Genomic DNA, 24,877 nt, shown 5'->3' on the forward strand with positions numbered 1-24,877 from the left:
CGACGTACGATTCTCAGCAGGGTGTCTGATCGCAGTAGCGTGTCAGACACAGCGATATCGTAACGATATCGCTAGAACGTCACGAATCGTAACGTCGTAGCGATGGAAATTTCAATGTGTGACGGTACCCTAACCGTAACTTTAGCCCCAACCCTAACTGTAGCCTTAACCCTAGCCCCAACCCTTGCCCTAACCCTAGCCCTAATGGGAAAATGGAAATAAATACATTTTTTTTATTTTTCCCTAACTAAGGGGGTGATGAAGGGGGGTTTGATTTACTTTTATAGCGAGTTTTTTAGCGGATTTTTATGATTGGCAGCCGTCACACACTGAAAGACGCTTTTTATTGCAAAAAATATTTTTTGCGTTACCACATTTTGAGAGCTATAAATTTTCCATATTTTGGTCCACAGAGTCATGTGAGGTCTTGTTTTTTGCGGGACGAGTTGACGTTTTTATTGCTAACATTTTTGGGCACGTCACATTTTTTGATCGCTTTTTATTCCGATTTTTGTAAGGCAGAATGACCAAAAACCAGCTATTCATGAATTTCTTTTGGGGGAGGCGTTTATACCGTTCCGCGTTTGGTAAAATTGATAAAGCAGTTTTATTCTTTGGGTCAGTACGATTACAGCGATACCTCATTTATATTATTTTTTTATGTTTTGGCGCTTTTATACGATAAAAACTATTTTATGGAAAAAATAATTATTTTTGCATCGCTTTATTCTCAGGACTATAACTTTTTTATTTTTTTGCTGATCATGCTGTATGGTGGCTCGTTATTTGCGGGACAAGATGACGCTTTCAGCGGTACCATGGTTATTTATATCTGTCTTTTTGATCGCGTGTTATTCCACTTTTTGTTCGGCAGTATGATAATAAAGCGTTGTTTTTTGCCTCGTTTTTTTTTTTTTTTTTCTTACGGTGTTTACTGAAGGGGTTAACTAGTGGGCCAGTTTTATAGGTCGGGTCGTTACGGACGCGGCGATACTAAATATGTGTACTTTTATTGTTTTTTTTTATTATTTAGATAAAGAAATGTATTTATGGGAATAATATATATATTTTTTTCATTATTTTGGAATATATTTTTTTATTTTTTTTTTACACATTTGGAAAATTTTTTTTTTACTTTTTTACTTTGCCCCAGGGGCGGACAATACAGATCGGTGATCTGCCAGTTTGCATAGCACTCTGACAGATCACCGATCTGAGAGAAGTGCAGGCTGCTTCACAGTGCCTGCTCTGAGCAGGCTTCTGTGAAGCCACCTCCCTCCCTGCAGGACCCGGATCCGCGGCCATCTTGGATCCGGGTCTGGAGCAGGCAGGGAGGGAGGTAAGACCCTCGCAGCAACGCGATCACATCGCGTTGCTGCGGGGGCTCAGGGAAGCCCGCAGGGAGCCCCCTCCCTGCGCGATGCTTCCCTGCACCGCCGGCACATCGCGATCATGTTTGATCGCGGTGTGCCGGGGGTTAATGTGCCGGGAGCGGTCCGTGACCGCTCCTGGCACATAGTGCCGGATGTCAGCTGCGATAGTCAGCTGACACCCGGCCGCGATCGGCCGCGCTCCCCCCGTGAGCGCGGCCGATCGTGCTGGACGTACTATTCCGTCCTTGGGAAGTAGGGCCCACCCCACATGGACGGAATAGTACGTCTAATGACAGAAAGGGGTTAAAGGGAACCTGTCACCCCGTTTTTTTCAGTACGAGATAAAAATACCATTAAATAGGGCCTGGGCTGTGCTGGACAATAGTGTATTTTGTGTGCCCTGATTCCCCACCTATGCTGCCGAAATACCTTACCAAAGTCGCCGTTTTCACCTGTCAATCAAGGTGGTCTGGTCAAATGGGCGTGGTGAAATCGCTTCTTCTCCCCCAGATCTTATCTTTCCGTTGGTGGCGTAGTGGATTGCGCATGCCCAACAGTGGAATGCACTGCGCAGCTGAAGAAAAAGAGCGCAATCTGCGCTATTCTCCGCTTTTTCGCTGGCGGCGGCCATCTTCCTGAGGCCGCGCGTGCGCAGATGGAGCGCTCTGCTGCCCGGGGCTTCAGGAAAATGGCCACGGGATGCCACCCGTGTGCAGATGGGGATCGCGGCGGCCATTTTCCTGAAGCAGAGTTCGCATGCCACCAACGGAAAGATAAGCAAGATCTGGGGGAGAAGAAGAGATTTCACCACGCCCATTTGACCAGACCACCTTGATTGACAGGCGAAAACGGCGACTTTGGTAAGGTATTTCGGCAGCATAGGTGGGGAATCAGGGCACACAAAATACACTATTGTCCAGCACAGCTCAGGCCCTATTTAACGGTATTTTTATCTCATACTGAAAAAACGGGGTGACGGGTTCCCTTTAATGACCGAGCCAATTTTTACAATTCTGACCACTGTCTCTTTATGAGGTTATAACTCTGGAACTCTTTAACGGATCCCAGTAATTCTGAGACTGTTATTTCGTGACATATTGTACTTCATGTTAGTGGTAACATTTCTTTGATATTACTTGCGATTATTTATGAAAAAAACAAATATGGCAAAATTTTTAAAATATTGCAATTTTCAAACTTTGAATTTTTATGCCCTTAAATCAGAGAGATATGTCACACAAAATAGTTAATAAATAACATTTCCCAAATGTCTACTTTACATCAGCACAATTTTGGAACCAAATTTTTTTTTGTTAGGAAGTTATAAGGGTTAAAAGTTGACCAGTGATTTCTCATTTTTACAACAAAATTTACAAAACCCATTTTTTTTTTTAGGGACCATCTCACATTTAAAGTCACTTTGAGGGGTGTACATGACAGAAAATACCCAAACTTGACACCATTCTAAAAACTACACCCCTCAAGGTGCTCAAAACCACATTCAAGAAGTTTATTAACCCTTGACGTGCTTCACAGCAACTGAAGCAATGTGGAAGGAAAAAATGAACATTTAACTTTTTTTGGCAAACATTTTACTAAAGAACCAATTTTTTTTATTTTCACAAGGGTAAAAAGAGAAAAAGAACCACAAAATTTGTTGTGCAATTTCTCCTGAATACGCCGATAACCCATATGTGGGGTAAACCACTGTTTGGGTGCACGGCAGGGCTTGGAAGAGAAGGAGCACCGTTTGACTTTTTCAATGCAGAATTGGCTGGAATTGAGATCGGACGCCATGTCGCGTTTTGGAGAGCCCCTGATGTGCCTAAATAATAGAAACCCCCCACAAGTGACACCATTTTGGAAACTAGACCCTTTAAGGAACTTGTCTAGGTGTGTGGTGAGCACTTTAAACCCCCAGGTGCTTCACAGAAGATTATAACGTAGAGCCGTGAAAAAAAAAAAAATATATAGCTCTTTTTCTACAAAAAAAAAAAAAAAAAACACAACAACAAATCATTTCGCCCCCAATTTTTATTTTCACAGGGGTAACAGGATAAATTGCACAATAAATTTTGGGGTCTAATTTCTCCTGAGTACGCTGATACCCCATATGTGGGGGAGGTCCACTGTTTGGGCACATGGCAGAGCTCGGAAGGCACACCGTTTTGGAATGCAGACTTTGATAGACTGGTCTGCGGGCGTTATGTTGAGTTTACAGAGCCCCTGATGTACCTAAACAGTGGAAAACCCCTACAAGTGACCCTATTTTGGAAACCAGACCCCCCAAGGAACTTATCCAGATGTGTGGTGAGCACTTTGCATTATAGACTTCTGTGAAGCACTTGGGCGTTCAGAGTCGTGAAAAAAAAAATTATATAAAAATATAATATATAATATAATAATAAAAATAAAATATATATTTTTTTATTTATTTATTTTTTTATTCATTTATTTTCTTTTTCTCAACAAAAATAATTTTTTTTAGCCCCCAATTTTTTATTTTCCTAAGGGTAACAGGAGAAATTGGACCCCAAAATTTGTTGTCCAATTTGTTCTGCGTACGCTGATACCCCATATGTGGGGGGGAACCACTGTTTGGGCACACATCAGGGTTCGGAAGGGAAGTAGTGACGTTTTAAATTGCAGACTTGGATGGAATGGTCTGCGGGTGTCATGTTGCATTTTCAGAGCCCCTGATGTACCTAAGCAGTACAAACCCCCCACAAGTGACCCTTTTTTGGAAACTAGACCCCCCAAGGAACTTATCTAGATATGTGGTGAGCATTTTGAACGTCCAAGTGCTTCACAGAAGTTTGACGCAGAGCCATGAAAATAAAAAACATTTTTTTTCCCCACAAAAATGTTTTTTTTTAGCCCCCAATTTTTTATTTTTTATTTTCGCAAGGGTAACAGGAGAAACTGGTCCCCAAAAAGTTGTTGTCCAATCAGTCCTGAGTACGCTGACACCCCATATGTGGGGGTAAACCACTGTTTGGGCGCACGGCGGAGATCAGAAGGGAGGGAGCACCAATTGACTTTTTGAACGCAAAATTGGCTGTCGCGTTTGGAGACCCCCTGATGTACCTAAACAGTGGAAACCTCCCAATTCTAACTAACTGTAACCCCAACATACCCCTAACGCTAATCCCAAACCAATCCATAACCCTAATCAAAACCCTAACCCCAAAACACCCCTAACCCCAACCCTAATCACAACCCCAACGCCAAAACACCCCTAACCCTAATCCCAACCCAAACCAAATCCCTAAGCCCAACACACCCCTAATCATAATCTCAACCCTAACCTCAAACCTAACCCCAACCCTAACCCTAATCCCAAACCTAACCCTAATCCCAAACCTAACCCTAATCCCAAACCTAATCCTAACCCTAACTTTAGCCCCAACCCCAACACTAACTTTAGCCCCAACCCTAGCCCTAACCTTAGCAGCAACCCTAACCCTAACTTTAGCCCCAACGCTAACCCTAACTTTAGCCCCAACCCTAACGCTAGCTCTAACTTGAGCCCCAACCCTAACTTTAGCACCAACCCTAACCCTAATTGGAAAATAGAAATACATAAATTTTTTTTATTTTATCATTTTTTCCCTAAGGGGGTGATAAGGGGGGGGTGTTACTTACTATTTTTTTATTGTGATCACTGTGATAGGATCTCAGTGTGACCAAAATAAAACAAGAGGAAGAATCTTCCTCTGCCGGCCGGCACACCGCCATTTTCTTCCTGGGGGAAGAAGTCGGCGGCCTGGAGGGGTTTCAGGAGGACCGAGGGACACCGGTATGACAGGGTCCCCGAATCCCCCTATTTCTCTGTCCTCTGATGTGCGATCACCCGGCAGCCGAGACCCCAAAAATCTGCCGGGTCCCGGCCGGCGGGCACACTGCGCCTGCCATTTTTTTCCCTGAAAGACGGCGGCGCCCATCGGGAGCTATGGGTGAGTATTGGGGGCTATCGGGGACCCCATTTCTCTGTCCTCTGATGTGCGATCACATCGGAGGACAGAGAAATTAAATGGGAAATCGCGTTTTTTGGGGGGGCTTGCGGCGGCCGGTAAACATATTTACCGGCGATCGCAACCCAAGGGTCGGTAAAAACCGACCCGAATCATGTTCTCTGGGGTCTCGGCTACCCCCGGCAATCGAGACCCCAGAGAAAATCCGACTCGAGGGGGCGCTATACACTTTTTTCACAGTGCCGTTAATTAACGGCGCTGTGGTTTAAGTACCTTTAACTGCCGCCGTTAAAGTCGTATCGGCGGTCGTTAAGGGGTTAACCATGTCTAACTACAGTATAAATTATGCATATTGGTATATTATCTATATTATCTTCTAAAGCAACCAATTTTTTCCAGTATAATATTGAGTGATCGTCTCAAAGAGGTTTCAAGAATTCTGAAGCATCTTCTCTTATCTCTCTGTATTGTGCCATTCCTCCTTTAGACTTCCAAGAGTACATTGACAAGTTCATTGTTCGGGGTGTGTCCTTACAGTCTGACACTGTCCAATTAGTGCTCACAGGCCATACTATGTATGGTCACGCCTCTATGAAAGGGGGAATAGTAACACCCAGTTCTCAATTTATTCACCAATACAGGAAAGATGCTCAAGAATAGTTATTCAATGGGGAATATAGGTTTTACTAAAAGTAGTACCGGTACATCCCAAACTTAGTAACTTATTTTCTAATTAATAGACAAGCCCTTTAAGTTTAAAAATATGTAAAACATTTTATGATAGTCTTCAAGGATAAGGTACACACTGAAATCAATATACAAATAATGTAAGAAACAATTAGGATTAAATTGCTTGCAGAGTGAAATTATTCCAACTTACCAATTATTTCCCCATTCAATCATTGTTCCTGGCTAGAACAAAATACATCTTATTAGTATAATCTCAAAATGCCTAGTCTTCAATCAAATTAGACTATACAGTGTGTGTATGTGTATATATAATGCTGAAAGCGCCCCTCTCGGCTTATACTCGAGTCCCTGGGGGAAGGGGTCGGCGGGGGAGAGGGGAGTGGCGGCTGTGACATACTCACCTGCTCCTGGCGAGGTCCCTGCATCTCTGATGGTCTCCGGGCACTGATAGCTTTTTCCAGTGGTGAGCGGTCACGTGGTACCGCTCATTACAGTAATGAATATGGACGCGACTCCACTCCCATAGGGAGCCGCGTATTCATTACTGTAATGAGCGGTACCAGTGACCGCTCAAAGCTGGAAGAGCTCCCGCGCCCGAAGAGTCCATCAGGGAAGCTGCCGGCAGGTGAGGGGGAGCGACACCTGTCAAATACTTACCTGCTCCTGACGCGGTCCCCGCATGTCCCACGGTCTTTGGGCGCGGCAGCTTCTTCCCCTGTTCAGCGGTCACATGGTACCGCTCATTAAAGTTATAAATATGGACTCCACTCCCATAGGGGTGGAGCCGCATATTCATTACTGTAATGAGCGGTGCCACGTGACCGTCACTACAGGAAGAAGCTGCCGCTCCAGGAGACGTGGGACATGCGGGGACCACGCCAGGAGCGCTGGGAGCAGGTGAGTATGTCATATTCACCTTTCCACCGCCGCCTCGTCTTCCGCGTCCTCTGCACTGACTGTTCAGGTCAGAGAGCGCGATGACGTATTAGTGTGCGCGAGGCCCTCTGCCTGAACAGTCAGTGCGGAGGAGACGGGACGCTAAGGAGCAGCGACGAGAGGTATGTCATTTTTTTCTTTAGTGCAGCAGCAGCATTACATGTGGCACAATGCTAAATGGAGCGTCTATGGGGCCATAAAGAACTGCATGGAGCATTATATGGAGCATCTATGGAACCATAACTGCATGGAGCATTATATGGGGCATCTATGGGGCCACAAAGAACTGCATGGAGCATTATATGGAGCATCTATGGGACCATAACTGCATGGAGCATCTATGGGGCCATAATAAACTGTATGGAGCATTATATGGGGCTCCTGATTCAATATGGATATTCAAAAACACTTAACCTACTGATGTCTCAATTAATTTTACTTTTATTGGTATCTATTTTTATTTTTGACATTTACCGGTAGCTGCTGCATTTTCCACCCTAGGCTTATACTCGAGTCAATAAGTTTTCCCAGTTTTTTGTTGCAAAATTAAGGGGGGGGGGGGGGGGGGCGGCTTATACTCGGGTCGGCTTATACTCGAGTATATACAGTTGTTTTTTTGTTTTTTTTTTCCCTCTTCATTCAGGCATAACATGATTACCCACACACACACATTTTTCGCATGTAGACAGTCACATTATAAAAATTCTATCCAACAATTCAAACACATGTATTAAGGTTACTTAAAAATAATAATAAAAAATCATCAAAATTCATATTTGTGACTAAAATTGGGACTCAAACAGACTCTAAGACTTACACGAGGGTGTATCGATATGTAGTGGGCCTAGCGAAAAAACCCACGTTATTGAAGTGATACCAAGTTATCTTGTTCTACAAACTGTGACTCAACAGCATGAATTACCATCTCGTTTATTGTACATTTTCATCCTTTCAAATGATTTTTTGGGGAGTTTCCAAAACCGATAATCAGATGAGAGCAAATCAGAAGTGTGTGGCAGATAGACAATTTCACACAGGATTTCATCTGAGCTTCTGGAAAGATTTTGCTAAAGATGATTTCTGAATCACAATTTCAAAATGAAAACCTTTTCTGCTAAAACTTAGCATAGCATGTACACTTATCAAAGGTAATACTAGTTTCTACAGATAATGAGATTTATTTTAGTATGCTATAAATGTTCAGGCCAACTATTTATCAGTACCTCCTCTATCACCTAGAAACTCCTCTAACCCTTTTGCCCAGTTCTACATTTCCAATATCACTAATTGCATAGACCCAAGATCATCACAATCTGATGACCAGTATACAACATACATCCACATCACACAGTATGATACAAGCAGTGAACACAAATCCATTCTAATCGGTGAAGAGGTAAATGTGAACACAAGATCTGGTATCTTCCCACTGTACAGGGCAGAAATGACAAACTCCTCTTCCCTACTGTTGTAGTTTTCTCCCTCCTTTACAAGACACAGAACCAGGAAGTAAAACTTTATTTGCCTCCAGTTCCATTTGAGCTGTAAAAGTTAAGATGTATTAGATACATAAGTATTACACATTTCCTTGACAGTAAAAGGATTAGGCATATGTGCTACATTTTGAAGCCATCAACCCATGTATGACAATCTGCCATACAGTTATGTACTGTATATGGTGCATGCTCAGCATCTGAGACCTCACCATTAACTATAAAATACAGCTCACACTTGGCAAAATTGGTCTTGATTACAGATAACGGCTATCCCTCCTGTTTAATCCCTTAGATGCTACCATCAAAAACGTAAATCCATCACCTTATCAGCCCCCTGTAACACGATTGCACAGTGTAGATGCATTGGGATGCCATGGCTGATGCTACTAGCTTATGATTTTGATAAGTGCTATTCTGCAGTATCCAGAAGTGCCAACTACATATTATATACAGCTCCGTGCAAGGTCTTTACATCTTGCGGTTACTGGAGCAAATAAGCGTTGCTCTGTGTGGGTGTTAAGAGTCAGATTCCCTTCGATCAGATATGGAACACCTATCCTATGAATAATTCATCAATATGTTTTGCCTGGACAACCCCTTTATTTGCAAAACGCTTAAAGAGTTAAAAATCTGTACATACAGGATAAATATTTGTACAGGGGCAGAGTTTTTATCATACAGCCTCTGTATACCAGAACAATAGGTGTGAAACAAAACCATGAGAATGTAACTGAAAAGTAGAATTTCAGCTTTAAATCAAGGGGTTTTCCAAAAATGTAGCATTAAGAGAAAAACTTATGTTTTCACTTTTATGAAAGCCATATTGTAAAAAGTTGCACCATATGCATAAGCTTTAGGTTAGGATTGCAATTTCATGGCAACATATGTTGCGCCTCAAACAAGTCGCGCAACAAAAAAAATTTGTGCAACTTGTGTTACGTAACTATTTTAGAGCTGTGATTTGAGAAGAAAAGAAAATTGCAGACATACTGTACGCGAATCACAGTCATACTGGTCTTACATTCAAATCTATGAAAGCAAGTCACCCGCAACTTGCAACCAAAAAATCCAACAGGTTTGGATTTCTCGCAACCCTTCTGAATCATTCTATGCGATGTTGGTGTGCACGGCCAACTTTACTGGTACCTGATTTGTGGCCTGTTACCTTATTATTTTGGGAAGAATTTGTGTACTTGTTCCACCCATTCATCCTGGCAGGAATCAGTAGATGTGACATCACCAGAGTTGCTCACCTCCCAATACAGAAGTGAGCAGAGCTGGAATAACTCTCTAATGCATTTTTTTTTTAAACCTTTATTCACATCCTGATAGCTTTGTTTCATATCCTTTTTTACTAATGGAAGGGGCCGAATGATGGAAGTACAGTCACTGTCCATATAGTTCTATGCCCAGCTGCATGTACATCAGTCAGTAATCATAAATTAGGCTTTTAAACAGACCTTCAATCTATATGTACGCAATTCATAGATGTTAGGACCTTTACGAGGTGTTGGCTCATTCCAAAAACTAAACTCCAGAAGCAGTTGGTTTCTACGGGAAAGCAGCATGCGACTACGCTCCTCACGGAAAGCCAGGTATTCCTGCAGAAAAGAGAGAATATGAGGCATTGGCAGAATTGGCAAGCCGGTGGGATGTATTTTACTTTGTGAAAAAACTTGGTGTGGGGGCAAAAGTAAAGTGAGTAAATGAAAGTTATGCATTATAGATTTAAACAGTATGTCTACTAAATGGCTTTAATATTGTCTTTGCTCATTACCTTGTTATTTTTCAACTTATTCATACAGTCCATAAGTGCAGGATATCCCCCAGAGAACCGCCACAGATGAACTGAAATGGAAACCATCATTTAACCGGAAACCATTTACATACCCTCCCAAAAAGGTCTGTACCCACCTGCTTGGTCTTGCTCCCCATACCATGTATTCCAATTACCCACCAAGTCACATGGGTAATCTGCGTCTTGGTGTAGTTTAGGCAGCACTTCTTCTCTACATGCAAAGTAGGAAAGAAGTATATTACAAGAAAAAACCATGTGAATTAAAGGGTCTATCCTAAAATACTATTAGGTCATATACACACTATAGAGGGGGTTCCCTGTTACCGGATTATTTATATAAAACTTGCAGATTGAGCATAGACAAGGAAAATTGTCAGAAGCACAAGCAGAAATATATAGCAAATTCTCAGTACGCAGCACAAGACTGGAAGGCAAGCACAAGTTTTTAATTATGTAATCTGGTTTTGAGCAATATAAAATATACAAACGAGGGCCAATTTACATGAAAACTTTAATATAGGATCCATTATGAACATAACAGTGAAGCAGAATTGAACTGTCATTTTGAAAGTCACAATTACAAAAAAAAATTAAAGAATCATCTGACTAATGTCCACTCTGTCCTTCTGTGCACGATTATTATTAATAATAATGTGGCCCGATCTGTGCCACTTTTTTTCTGAGGATGTATATGCATACCAAGAAGACAGTGCAAGAACAGGACTGACTCCTACCTACATAGCCGTGTGAATAAGTGGTACTCACGTCAATTTATTGTAGGAGTCCAGGCATTCTGGCTTTACGTTATGAACTGGAGTGAAAGCACGAAACAAAACAAAACAAAAAAAAAAAACCTTTGGTTAGAGGTGGTCCGATTTAGCTTTAGATCATAAAACATTACTGGGGTGTTTTCTAGTTCAGTTTAATGTGAATTCGGGGTGAAGACAAGAAGAGCACATCATCGTAAGAAGATAGGAGGCCCCGGACCGGACTGCAGCGGGACCGCCCCTGGGTGAGTATAATCTAACCTCTTTATCTCATCTTTCAGGATACATCGGGGGCTTATCTACAGCATTACAGAATGCTGTAGATAAGCCCCTGATGCCGGTGGCCGAAGCTCATCTTCGATTTTTGGGGTGACAGGTTCCCTTTAAAGGGAACCTGTCACCCCCCCAGGCGTTTTTAACTGAAAGAGCCACCTTGTGCAGCACTAACGCTGCATTCTGTCAAGGTGGCCCTTTCAGTTGCGGTCCCTTTCAACGCTAAAATAATCGTTTTTATAATTTGTCCCCGATACCTCGAATTTGTCCGGGGAGGGCATGTCTTTTCCCCCCCAGACACAAACGCCTCCCAGCCATCACTCGCGCTGGGCTCCACCTCCTCTGCCTTTTTTTTGGGGGGGGGCATGCGCAGATTGCGCTGCCCTTCGAACTTACAGCGCAGGCGCCGAGGCCGCAGAACACACGGGCGACTGCTGCGTGTTGACTTCCTCAAAGTGGTTACTGTTGCGGCTGCTGCTCCGACGTCGGAAGGTCGTCTGGGAAGCGAGGGACGCACCGCTGTGGTCACTGACAAGGCTGTAAATCCGGGAGCCCCAGTGGGACGTTAATGAAGGCAGAGGAGGCGGCGCCCGGCGCGCAGAGTATTGAGTGACGGCTGGGAGGCGTTTGTCTCTGGGGGGAAAAGACATGCCCCCCGGACAAATTCGAGGTATCGGACATATTATAAAAACGATTATTTTAGCATTGAAAGGGACCACAACTAAAAGAGCCACCTTGACAGAATGCAGCATTAGTGCGGCACAAGGTGACTCTTAGGCTACTTTCACACTAGCGTTAACTGCATTCCGTCACAATGCGTCGTTTTGCCGAAAAAAAACGCATCCTGCAAAAGTGTTTGCAGGATGCGTTTTTTCACCATTGATTAACATTAAGCGACGCATTGTGACGGATTGCCACACGTCGCACCCGTCGTGCGACGGATGCGTCGTGCAGTGGCGGACCGTCGGGAGCAAAAAACGTTGCTTGCAACGTTTTTTTGCTCCGTCGTAAACGTCTTTTCCGACCGCGCATGCGCGGCCGGAACTCCGCCCCCACCTCCCCGCACCTCACAATGTGGCAGCGGATGCGCTGGAAAAATGCATCCGCTGCCCCCATTGTGCGGCGGAGACAACGCTAGCGTCGGGAACGTCGGCCCGAAGCACAGCGACGGGCCGAGCCCGACGCTAGTGTGAAAGTAGCCTTAGTTAAAAAAAATGCCTGGGGGGGTGACAGGTTCCCTTTAGAGAAGGAAATAATCCAATTGGTAAACTGCGTAACAATAAAAAAAATAATAAAAAAAAATGCCAGAATTACATTTTTTTGGTTACTGCAAATTGCAATAAGATAGTGTTTTGATCTCCTGTTATTTATTATTATAGTGCCATTTATTCCATGGCGCTTTACATAATAAAAACAAGTACAATAATCTTAGACGATACAAGTCACAACTGGTACAGGAGGAGAGAGGACCCTGCCCGCGAAGGCTCACAATCTACAAGGGATGGGTGAGAATACAGTAGGCGAGGGTAGAGCTGGTCGTGCAGCAGTTTGGTCGATCGGTGGTTACTGCCGGTTGTAGGCTTCGTCGGAAGAGGTAGGTCTTCAGGTTCTTTTTGAAGGTTTCAATGGTAGGCGAGAGTTTGATATGTTGTGGTAGAGAGTTCCAGAGTAGGGGTGATGCGCGAGAGAAATCTTGTATACGATTGTGGGAAGAGGAGATAAGAGGGGAGTAGAGAAGGAGATCTTGTGAGGATCGGAGGTTGCGTGCAGGTAAGCACCGGGAGACAAGGTCACAGATGTATGGAGCAGACAGGTTGTGGATGGCTTTGTATGTCATGGTTAGGGTTTTGTACTGGAGTCTCTGGGCAATGGGGAGCCAGTGAAGGGATTGACAGAGGGAGAGGCCGGGGCATAGAGGGGGGATAGGTGGATTAGTCGGGCAGCAAAGTTTAGAATAGATTGGAGGGGTGCGAGAGTGTTTGAGGGGAGGCCACAAAGCAGGAGGTTGAAGTAGTCAAGGCGGGAGATAAGGGCATGGACTAGGGTTTTTGCAGATTCTTGGTTAAGAAATATACGGATCCGTGAAATAATTTTGAGTTGAAGGCAGCAGTGTCATTGCACTGTTATTGCATCTACCTGTGGATTTACCACGTTCAATACGTTCTACTGATGTAATTTCTCTTGCGGAGACGCTAGAAATTGACATGCCGCGATCTGGAGAAATGCGCCGTATGTCCATCTCCGCGGGTGAGCTGTGGGCATCTGTGGATGCATAATGGACAAGAAATCCCATCCACTATGCTGTAACATCTATCTGCTGTGGGTTTGACACTGCAGAAAAGGAGATTTTTGTGTACTCACCGTAAAATCTTTCTCCGAGCCAATCATTGGGGGACACATGACCATGGTGTTATGCTGCTTGCCACTAGGAGGACACTAAGTAAACACAAAGAGTTAACTCCTCCTCTGCAGTATACACCCCTTGACTGGCCAGAAACGACCCAGTTCGGTAGTAAAGCAGTAGGAGTAAAACCAAGACAAGTAAACTATGTCCAAAACTAAGGAAAAAAATACCAACAACAACCAGCCAATAGGCTAACAGGGTGAGTGCTGTGTCCCCCAATGATTGGCTCGGAGAAAAAGATTTTACAGTGAGTACACAAAAATCTCCTTTTCTCCTACGCCTCATTGGGGGACACAGGACCATGGGATGTCCTAAAGCAGTCCCTGGGTGGGGAGCAATTGCACTGCTAAAACCCCATGTACCACTGGCTTACTGAGGTACAACTGTCTGCAGAGTGCGCCTGCCGAGGGCAGCGTCTGCCGAAGCCTGGGTATGGATGTGATAGTGCTTCGTGAAGGTATGCAGACTGGACCAAGTCGCAGCTTTACAAAGCTGTTGTGCTGACGCCTGGTGCCGAATGGCCCAAGAAGCACCGACCGACCTAGTCGAATGCGCCGTAATCCCTGCTGGGACAGGAGTGTTCCTGACGTGATAGGATTCCTGAATGGTGGAGCGAATCCACTTGGCTAGAGTGGCCTTTGAGGCAGGTAGACCTTTCCTATGTCCTTCCGGAAGCACGAACAGGATATCCGGCTTACGGAAGGGAGCCGTGCGAGATATGTACCGCCGAAGGGCTCTAACCACATCCAGAGTATGGAGAGCCTTCTCGATACGATGGTTTGGTGCCGGACAGAATGACGGCAAGACAATGTCCTCATTTAGATGAAAGGAGGAGACGACATTAAGTAGGAAGGAGGGAGAGGTCCTCAAAACTACCTTGTCTGAGTGGAAAATCAGGAAGGGGAGTCGGCAAGAGAGAGCCGCCAACTCAGAAACTCTCCTGATTGACGTAATCGCCACGAGAAAGACCACCTTCCATGAAAGGAGGGTGAGAGAGATGTCCTGCAATGGTTCGAAAGGGGCCTCCTGAAGAACTCCGAGAACCAAGTTAAGATCCCATGACGCCAAAAGCATTCTATAGGGAGGGACCACCCGGGAGACTCCTTGGATGAATGTCTTAACCGGCAGAGTTTGGAAGCGATCTTTCGTTGGAAAAGAATAGACAATGCGGACACTTGTCCCTTGAGCGAGCTTAGGGCAAGGCCTGACTCTAAACCTGCTTGGAGAAACTCCAGAATGGACGGAATGGAAAAGACCAAGGGAGAACGTCCATGGGTATTGCACCATGAAAAGAAGATGCGCCAGGTGCGATGATAAATGCGCATGGATACGGGTTTCCTAGCGCGAATCATGGTAGAAGAAACTCCTGGAGAGAATCCGGCTTGGGCTAAAATCCAGGATTCAACGGCCAAGCCGTCAAAGACAGGGCCCCAAAGTTCTGGTGGTAAATCAGGCCCTGTGAGAAGGTCCGTGCGATCTGGAAGGCCCCAGGGGGTGTCGGCGACCATTTGGACGAGTTCTGCGTACCATGCTCGGCGCGGCCAGTTGGGCGCGATGAGAATCACCGGTCTCCCCTCTGCTCTGATCTTCTTGATGACTCTCAGGAGCAGAGGAAGAGGCGGAAATATGTATGGCAGCTGGAACCGATGCCACGACAGGACCAGGGCATCTGCCCCGACGGCGCAAGGATCGCGGGAACGAGCAATGAACTGGGGACCCTGGTTGTCGAACCTCGAGGTCATGAGATCCACATCCGGCGTCCCCCAGCGAAGGCAAATCTGCTGGAAGACTGCCCGAGGCAAGACCTTGGTGACTGAGGAAGTCCGCTTCCCAATTCTCCACGCCCGGTATGTGGATCGCCGAGATGAGGGAGTGATTGGTCTCGGCCCAGCGCAGGATGTGGGAGACTTCGAGCATGGCCGCTCTGCTGCGGGTTCCTCCTTGTCGGTCGATGTACACCACGGCTGTGGCGTTGTCGGATTGGATTCTGATGGGATGGCCTGCGAGAAGGTGGTGAAAGTTGCGTAAGGCAAGAGTGATCACTCGAATTTCCAAGATATTGATTGGGAGACGCGACTCTCTTGTGGACCAACGACCCTGTGCCGTGTGGTGATTGAAAACTGCACCCCAGCCCAAAAGGCTGGCATCGGTGGTCACCACCAACCAACGCACAGGAAGAAAGGACTTCCCTTGGTTCAGGGAGGACTGTAGCGTCCACCACCTGAGGGTCTGCCTGACCTGTGGGGGCAGGCGAAAACGACGGTCGAGGGAAGTCGGGCTCCTGTCCCAGGCTAACAGGAGCCTGTTGCAAAGGACGGAGATGGAACTGCGCAAATGGAACGGCTCCCATCGCCGCAACCATTTTCCCGAGGATGCGCATCGCGAAGCGAATGGAGTGAGGGACTGGGCGGGAGAGCTTGCGCGCTCCCTGTTGTAAGGATAAGACCTTCTCCGGAGGGAGAATGACTAACCCGCGGGAAGAGTCCAAAATCATGCCCAGGAAGCAGATTTGCTGAGCCGGCACTGGAGATGATTTCTCGAAGATGATCTTCCAACCCAGGAGAGAAAGAGGATCCACGGTGATGCTGACAGACTCCTCGCAGGCAGACTGGGACGGACCTTTGATTAATAGGTCGTCTAGATAGGGCAGGACTACCACTCCCCGAGCGTGAAGAATGGCCATGACAGCCGCCATGACCTTTGTGAAGACTCTGGGGGCGGTGGCAAGTCCGAAGGGCAAGGCCACAAACTGGAAGTGTTCTTCTTGGACTGCGAAGCGCAGGAACTGCTGATGAGGGGGAAAAATTGGAATGTGTAGATAAGCATCCTTGATGTCTATGGATGCAAGGAACTCTCCTTTTTCCAGGGACGCGACAACAGAACGGAGCGAGTCCATCCTGAAGTGTCGGACCCGTACGAACTTGTTCAGCAGTTTGAGGTCCAGTATGGGCCGTAGAGCCCCGTCCTTCTTTGGGACCACGAAAAGGTTGGAGTAAAACCCCTTGAACCTTTGGTCTAGAGGGACCGGAGCGATGACACCGTCCCTTTGAAGCGCCTGTATGGCCTGAAGGAGATGTGACGCCATTGATTTGGGGGGAGAAGACTGGAAGAAACGCGGAGGGGGATGGAGGAAAACTATTTGGTATCCGGAAGACACGAGCTCTGACCCACTCGTCGTGAACGACCGAGAGCCAATTTTGACGGAACGAAAGAAGGCGTCCGCCTACTCTGTCGGTGTCCGCCGGACACGCCAACGAGTCATTGTGGAGAAGGTTTAAAGGGACACTGTCACCCCCTCCAGCCGTTATAAACTAAAAGAACCACCTTGTGCAGCAGTAATGCTGCATTCTAACAAGGTGGCTCTTTTAGTTTTTGGTGCATGTATTCCCAAAATAAAGCGTTTGATAACTTCTCCAAAATACCTGTCTTTCGCCATGGAGGCAGGTCTGAACCCCCTTCTTTGAAGCGCCCAACTGCCGTCAGTTATATCTTCTGCGGCGCTGGTCGCCGCCCCCTCAGCGATGTTTTCCTCTGAAATCCGGCGGCTGCGCTGTGCTCTTCTGCCTGGGGCAGGCGCATTGAACATTGGCCGTCATTCCTCACCTGCTGGGTTCCGGACTGCGCCTGTGCGGGCACTGTGGCCACCCAGCTACTGAATCCCTGCCCCGCAGTGTGTTATGCATTATGCACAGTGCTGGGCTGGAAGGCTTGGGACCTGGGGGAGCGTCTGACAAGCGCAGTGGGCATGCCCAGGAATCCCAGCCCCGCACTGTGCATAATGCATAACACACTGCGGGGCAGGGATTCAGTAGCTGGGTGGCTGCAGTGCCCGCACAGGCGCAGTCCGGAACCCAGCAGGTGAGGAATGACGGCCAATGTTCAATGCGCCAGCCCCAGGCAGAAGAGCACAGCGCAGGCGCCGGATTTCAGAGGAAAACAGCGCTGAGGGGGCGGCGACCAGCGCCGCAGAAGATATGACTGACGGCAGTTGGGCGCTTCAAAGAGGGGGGTTCAGACCTGCCTCCATGGCGAAAGACAGGTATTTTGGAGAAGTTATCAAACGCTTTATTTTGGGAATACATGCACCAAAAACTAAAAGAGCCACCTTGTTAGAATGCAGCATTACTGCTGCACAAGGTGGCTCTTTTAGTTTATGAACGGCTGGAGGGGGTGACAGTGTCCCTTTAAGGGATGCGGACGGCTTAGGGGCAGGCGGTCTCGGTCTGGGTTTCAAGGAATGGTTTGGTCTGTATGAGACCTGGGAAGTTCTGTTGTCCCGTCGTCCCGAACCAGGGGAAGAGGAGGTCCAACCGGAGTTGTTACGAAAGGACCGGAATCGAAACTGCTGTTGATTCCAAAAAGGCCGGGCCGGTCTTTGCTGGGGAAGAAATTTACTCTTCCCTCCGGTAGCGTCAGAAATGATTTCTCCCCGAATAAACGACCCGCTTGGTATGGTAGTGAAGTCAGCGACTTTTTAGAAGCAGAATCTGCTCGCCAATCGCGGAGCCATAAGGCCCTCCTGATAGAAATTGTGTTTGCAGCCGCTTGCGATGCGCAATTAGCCGCATCAATGGAAGCGTTAACAACGAAATCTCCGGCCTGAGCTATCTGGTTAGCTAGTCTGGCCGCCTCTGGGGGAAGATTACTGCCGTGGACGGTAGAGGTTAACACCTCTGCCCAGGCCACCATAGCCTTAGCTACCCAGGTAGCTGCAAAGGATGGAAGAAGAGCTGCTCCTGAGACTTCAAAGACTGAGCGAGCCAAATAATCAATTTGACGGTCAGAAGGAGTTTTGACTGATGAACCTTCTGACAGTGATAAGACCGTTTTGGATGCGAGTTGCGATACGGCCGGATCCACAGAAGGAGAGAGAAGCAACCCCTTCACCAGATCCTTTGAGAAAGGATATTTAGCTTCCGTGGCTTTTTGAGCCGTGAAATGCTTCTCGGGGTGCTCCCTGTGTTTTTGGATAATGTCCTGAAACTCAGGGTGATTAGCAAATATCTTTTGGACGCGTTTAGTCTTTTTAAACGATACGACGTGTTCCTGAGAAGAAGCAGATTCATCGTCCACCATTAATGTTTTGTTGACTGCCTCAATAAGGGAGTCAAGTGTCTCCTGCCCAATAGAGGAGTCTTGGGTTAAAGATTCCTCCGACTCATATACTGAGTCCTGTACACTGCGACCCTCAGGGGAGGGGGAGCGAGAAGATGAGCTCGCAGAAGCTGAAGCTCGAGCGTGTACGGGAGATGAGGGAAGGGTCCTTTTCCTGGAACCCCGGGAGTCGCGTAGAACGGTACGCCCCCTGTGGTCGGACGGCCCCGCACCGTCCCCAGATTCCGTTGCAGCCGACGGAGGTGAGTTGTGGCTTAAGGAGGACCCTAGGAAAGAGTCCAAAGCCTTGACTAAGGATTCCATTGAATGTGACAGCGACGCGGCCCACACAGGAGGGTTAGGCTCAGCGGGATCGGTGGCAACATTGGAGGTGGCAGCAGAAGGCGGCTGCGCACAGGCCGGGTCACAGTTCTGGCACAAGGGGGTATTGTGGGCACGTGGCAAAGAAGAATTGCAAGTGGCACATACGGTAAAAAAATACAGTGTGCTTTTTGTTGCCCCTTTTTGCCTCCTTAGATTGAGACAGTGTATGTCTGTGCCTCCAAAATACTGCACTGGCCGGGATGTGGATGCAGAGAAGGGGTTAAGCGTTTCCCTATAGGAAGGGGCAGCTTACCCACGGTCCTGTGTCGGTGTCCCCAGGGAGGAAAGAGGAAGCGTTTGCTGCAGAATCCCACGCAGGAGAGGAGACCCAATATGGCGGCCGAGATCTACAGGGCTGTTCTCGTTCAGAACGAGAAGCGCCTGAGCTGAGGGCGGGGCTCCGGCGGTGGGCGGGAATTACAAACACGGCCTAGTCCGGCTGAAAAGCCGGGGACTAAATTTACTGAGGCTGCCGGCGGCATGCGCCTGCGGGCGCGGTGTAGCGCCGAACGATCAGTCCCAGGGACCCGGACCGCATCCTCCAATGCTGCAGCGTGAGGAGGGGACTACTCACCGAGCCTCGGTGCGGCCTCCAGCTCAATCTGTCCTCCGTGCGCCGGGGGATGGAGAGCATTGTATGTGCCTGCCTCAGGGGACTTATGGCTGTGCCACCGTGTAAATGTGCCTGCCGCAGGGGAGTTACGGCTACCGTGGGGACTACAAGACGCCAAGGTGAGGGCTTGAGTGCAGTGGAGCCCGGGAGATGCACATGAGAGATATACTCTATGTGCTCGCCCTCCTATATGGGGGAGATCGGGACCGAGTAGGAACCGTCGCCCTGGGTTTAGGTTAGGTGTGCCCCATACGTCGCAGGAGAGGAACGGGGAGGTATACTCGCCGTGCTCGCCTGTTGATGGTTCGGGGGAGAGCGGACCCTGGAAGGAGTCCGTCACTTCCTTCACTCCATTAGATAAAAAAAAAAAAAAATTTACAGAAAATAAAAAATAAAATAATAAATGGTGGGGTCTGAACAGACCCAAGTGCCTCCTACAGACACTAAGCAAGAACTGGGTCGTTTCTGGCCAGTCAAAGGGTGTATACTGCAGAGGAGGAGTTAACTTTGTGTTTACTTAGTGTCCTCCTAGTGGCAAGCAGCATAACACCATGGTCCTGTGTCCCCCAATGAGGCGTAGGAGAAATACGCAGTGTCAAATCCGCAGCAACTCTGGATTGTGGGCACATACCCTACATCATGAAAAGCAGACCTCATCATGAAAAGCAGACCTCCTCATGAAAAGCAGACCTCATCATGAAAAGCAGACCTCATCATGAAAAGCAGACCTCCTCATGAAAAGCAGACCTCCTCATGAAAAGCAGACCTCATCATGAAAAGCAGACCTCACCAAAACCTTGTCAAATGACAAATGCACTAGCAGGGTGCAGCAGGCCCCCAATAGTAGCAAAAATGCACACAGGTAAGGCTTGCATAAGACACTATTCACACAGATAGTGTTGGCTTGATTTTTGTGTGGTGCATGCATATATAGTGCTGGACGCCTGCTAATACTATGGGCGTGATCAATAGGCTGTCCAGACACTGTGCATCACACCTGTGTGAACAGGGTCTTATGTAAGCCTTACTTTGTGCATTTTTGCTACTAGGCAGCCAACCCCTCCATTATTTAGGAGAGTGGGTGGTTGTTCTCATCAGTAGTTTGCACCTGTGCTGCTCCAGCCTTTATCATTGGGGGCCTGCTGGACCCTGCTAGTGCATTTGCCATTTGACAAGGTTTTGGCGAGTCTGCTTTTCATGATGTGTTTTTTTTGAGTTTCCACATACCCTACATGTTTGGTATCTTTGTACTCGTACTAACCTGGAGAATCATATGCGCAGTTCAGTTTTAGCGTTTTGTGAACATTGTAAATAAAAAACAATTGTAAAAATAGAATTATTCTTACCGTTAATTCGGTTTCTAGGAACCTTCCACGACAGCGGTACTGGAGGATGTCTCCCCGCCCTAATGGGGGACAGGAAACACAAGAGGTTAAATACCCTCCCCTTCCTGCCACCTCCAGTGTTTTTTCTGGACACAGTAGCATGTATAATTACCACTCAGGTGCAGGAACTCAACGATAACCATCATTAAATAGGGAGGGAAATTAATGCTGTCGTGGAAGGTTCCTAGAAACCGAATTAACGGTAAGAATAATTCTATTTTCTCCAGTCACCTTCCACGACAGCGGTACTGGAGTAGTACCAACAATATAATTTCTTAGGGGGGGGGACCACAGCCTGCAGAACTGTTCTGCCGAAAGTTAAATTCCGGTTGAAATCAAGCCTGTAATGCCTGGTGAACGTATGAACTGATGACCAGGTGGCAGCTCTGCAAATCTGCTCCGTAGAAGAGTCACCTCTCTCTGCCCATGATGTTGACACCGACCGTGTAGAGTGGGCTTTCAGTGATGGAGGAGGTGATAGATTCTGGGATGAATATGCCAGAGATATGGCCTGTTTAATCCAGTTGGCGATTGTATTTTTTGTCGTCTTTCTACCTTTGTTCTTTCCCGAGTGTTGAATGAAGAGATTTTGATCAATCCTCCAACTCTGTTTGTGAAAGATAATATAGGACCACTCTGCGGACATCCAGAGTGTAGAAGGACTCTTCCCTCACATTAGAGGGATCTGGGCAGAATGAGGGCAACACTATGTCCTGACCTCTATGAAAGTCTGATGTTACTTTAGGTAAGAAGGTAGGGTCTAGACGGAGGATTATACTTATCAGATGTCACCCTCAAATAAGGTTCTTGTATGGATAGGGCATGTAGTTCCCCTATCCGGCTGGCAGAAGTAATAGCCACTAAAAAGACAGTTTTTAGGGTAAGAACCCTTAAAGAAGACTCTGATAAGGGTTCAAATGGAACCCGAGTTAGACTATTAAGGACCAAATTTAGATCCCAAGGGGGAGTACGGTTGTGGACTCTGGGGTGGATTCTACATGCTGACATTATGAAGCGTTTGATCCACTGATGTTTGGCTAGTTCCTGGTCAAAATATGAGCTAAGAGCTGAAACTTGTACCTTTAAGGTATTAGGCCTAAGCCCTAAATCTAGACCACTCTGCAAGAAGTCAAGAATTTGGGCAATATTTGGGTGAAAAGGGTCTGGAATATTAGAAAGACACCAAGATGAAAATTGTTTCCAGACTTTGGCATAAATGGCATTAGTTACGGGTTTTCTACTTTTTTGAAGTGTGTGAATTACTTCATCTGAGAGACCCCTTGCCTTTAGTATTTCGGCTTCAGAAGCCATGCTGAAAGATTTAACCTGTGGAGGTTTGGATGTACTAATGGCCCTTGATGAAGAAGGTTGCTCTCCTGAGGTAAACATATTGGACCTTCCTAAGCCATGTCTAACAGGGCGCTGTACCAACTCCTCCCCGGCCACATTGGCGCGATCAGGATCGCCGTAACTCGCTCTGATCGGATCTTCTGTAGAGTTTTTGATAGCATTGGGATCGGAGGAAAGGCATAGACGAGGTTGAACCTCCAGGGGTGAGAGAACGCATCCATGCCCAGTGCTTCGTCTGCCATATTTAGGGAGAAATATGTTTGCAGCTTGGCATTTTGACTGTTGGCAAAAAGGTCTACTTCTGGAATCCCCCATTTGGATATCAGGGAGAGGAAGACTTCCTGATTTAGACACCATTCCCCTGGATGTACATCCCTTCTGCTCAAGAAGTCTGCTTGAGTATTTGCCGACCCCTTCAGGTGGACTGCCGAAATAGAGAGGAGGTGCTTTTCTGCCCAAGAAAAAATGTTTGCAGCCAAGGCCTTTAGTTTTTTGTATTTTGTGCCTCCCTGATGACGAAGGTATGCTACCGTGGTCACGTTGTCGGAATATATCCTGACATGATGCCCCTGCACGAGAAAGGATGCGGCTTTTAACGCCTCCTCCACCGCCTTCAGTTCTCTGAAGTTCGAAGAGCTCGCTCTGATGTCTGGGGGCCATGTGCCCTGGAAATTAGTTCCCTCGACTATGGCTCCCCATCCCCTTTGACTGGCGTCTGATGTGAGTGTCTTTAGCGGGACGTGGTCCCAGCTGACCCCCCGTTGGAGGTTTCGGAGACGTAGCCACCATGTCAGGGATGTCCTGACATGATTGGGGAGGCAAATTCTCTTGGATAGAGAACTCTGCTGTCTGTGCCAGGATGATAGAACATGGGTCTGGAGGACTCTCGTGTGCGCTTGAGCCCATGATACCATCTGGATACAAGATGTTAGAGATCCCAGAATAGACATGGAATGTCGCAGAGTAGGAGCTTTCAGGGTTCTGAATGCTGTTACCTTCTGTATCAGATCGAGTTGGCGTTCTCTGGGCAGAAAGGATTTTCTCAACTCAGAGTCCAGTAGGACCCCTAGGAACTTTTTCTTTTTGGAAAGAAGTAGGTCCGATTTCTCCAGATTCGGGATCCAACCCAAAGACTTCAGGATCTCTAGAGACTTTGTTAAGTCTGCATTGAGGCGGGAGACAGAAGGAGCGACAATGAGTAGATCTTCTAGATAGGGTACTATGCAAATCCCTTAAAGACGTATGAATATTATTGCCTCTGTCATGATCTTTGTGAAGACCCGGGGAGCTGAGGCGATTCCAAAGGGAAGGGAGTTGAACTGATAGTGTACTATCTGCCGATCCTGAGATATTGCAAATCTTAGGTACTTCCGGAATTCTGGATGGATTGGGACGTGATAATAAGCGTCCCTCAGATCCACCGTAGCCATCACCCAGTCTTGGCCTATCAGAGGGATCGCTGTTCTGACTGACTCCATCTTGAATCTCCTGTAAGTACGGTAATTACTCGATTCAGAGGTTTCAAGTTGATTATTATTCGGTGCTTCCCCGAAGGTTTCTTGATTAGAAATAGATGAGAATAGTGTCCTCTGCCTATTTCTTGTTGAGGTACTGGGGAAATTACTCCTGCCTGGAGTAACTCTCGAAGTCCGGAGAGGAATGCACCTTGAGGGCTGAGACTCTGTAATGAGGTTATCCTTATGTGATGAGGGGGAGGGCTCTCGAACTCTAGTTTTAGCCCATTCTGAATAGTGTCGAGCACCCACTGGTTCGACGAAATGGAACTTCAACTGGTTGATGAAACCCGAGAGTCGACCCCCAACACCCTGGGCGTAGTCACTGCTTGTCAGGGGTTTGCTGGGACTGGGGAACCAGGATATTCCTACCCTTCTCCCCTTTAGGATAGCTCCAGCGTCCTGTCTTGCCTTTTCCTTTGAACTCTCTTTGAAAAGGGTTGTTCCTTTGAGGGGCGAAAAAAACGTTTTTTCGGATTCCTCTGTTCAGGAAGCGCTTTTTTCTTGTCCGTTGCCTTTTCTAGTATATCATCAAGAGCCTGCCCGAATAGATAGCGGCCCTGAAAAGGAATGGCACAGAGCTTTGTCTTGGACGTGATGTCACCGCTCCAGGACTTCAGCCATAGAGCTCTTCTGGCTGAGTTAGAAAGAACTGCCGATTTAGCGGCCACTCTAACGGACTCTGCGGAAGCATCGGCGAGAAAGCCTGTAGCTCTCTGGAGAAGAGGGAGGGAATCCAAGATTACTTCCCTAGATGTTCCCTGGGTAAGGTGGTCTTCAAGTGTGCGGATCCAACAGAATAGGGACCTAGCCACACAAGTAGACG

General features: G+C 47.0%; 1 protein-coding gene across 1 annotated transcript in view; it reads right to left on the reverse strand.

The window, feature by feature from the left end:
• The window catches only part of NIPSNAP1 (nipsnap homolog 1), a 69,497-nt gene that overhangs the window by 30,749 nt on the left and 13,871 nt on the right, over nucleotides 1-24,877 (reverse strand). Inside the window, exons 3-7 of the mRNA XM_077296974.1 lie at nucleotides 11,033-11,078; nucleotides 10,384-10,478; nucleotides 10,247-10,317; nucleotides 9,930-10,070; nucleotides 6,228-6,259 (exon numbers count right to left, since the gene is read on the reverse strand). Of these exons, the coding sequence (XP_077153089.1) occupies nucleotides 6,228-6,259; nucleotides 9,930-10,070; nucleotides 10,247-10,317; nucleotides 10,384-10,478; nucleotides 11,033-11,078 (385 nt within the window). The remainder of the gene's footprint in view (nucleotides 1-6,227; nucleotides 6,260-9,929; nucleotides 10,071-10,246; nucleotides 10,318-10,383; nucleotides 10,479-11,032; nucleotides 11,079-24,877) is intronic.

Source organism: Ranitomeya variabilis, chromosome 1 (genome assembly GCF_051348905.1).
Source record: "Ranitomeya variabilis isolate aRanVar5 chromosome 1, aRanVar5.hap1, whole genome shotgun sequence".
NCBI classification, from domain to species: Eukaryota; Metazoa; Chordata; class Amphibia; order Anura; family Dendrobatidae; genus Ranitomeya; species Ranitomeya variabilis.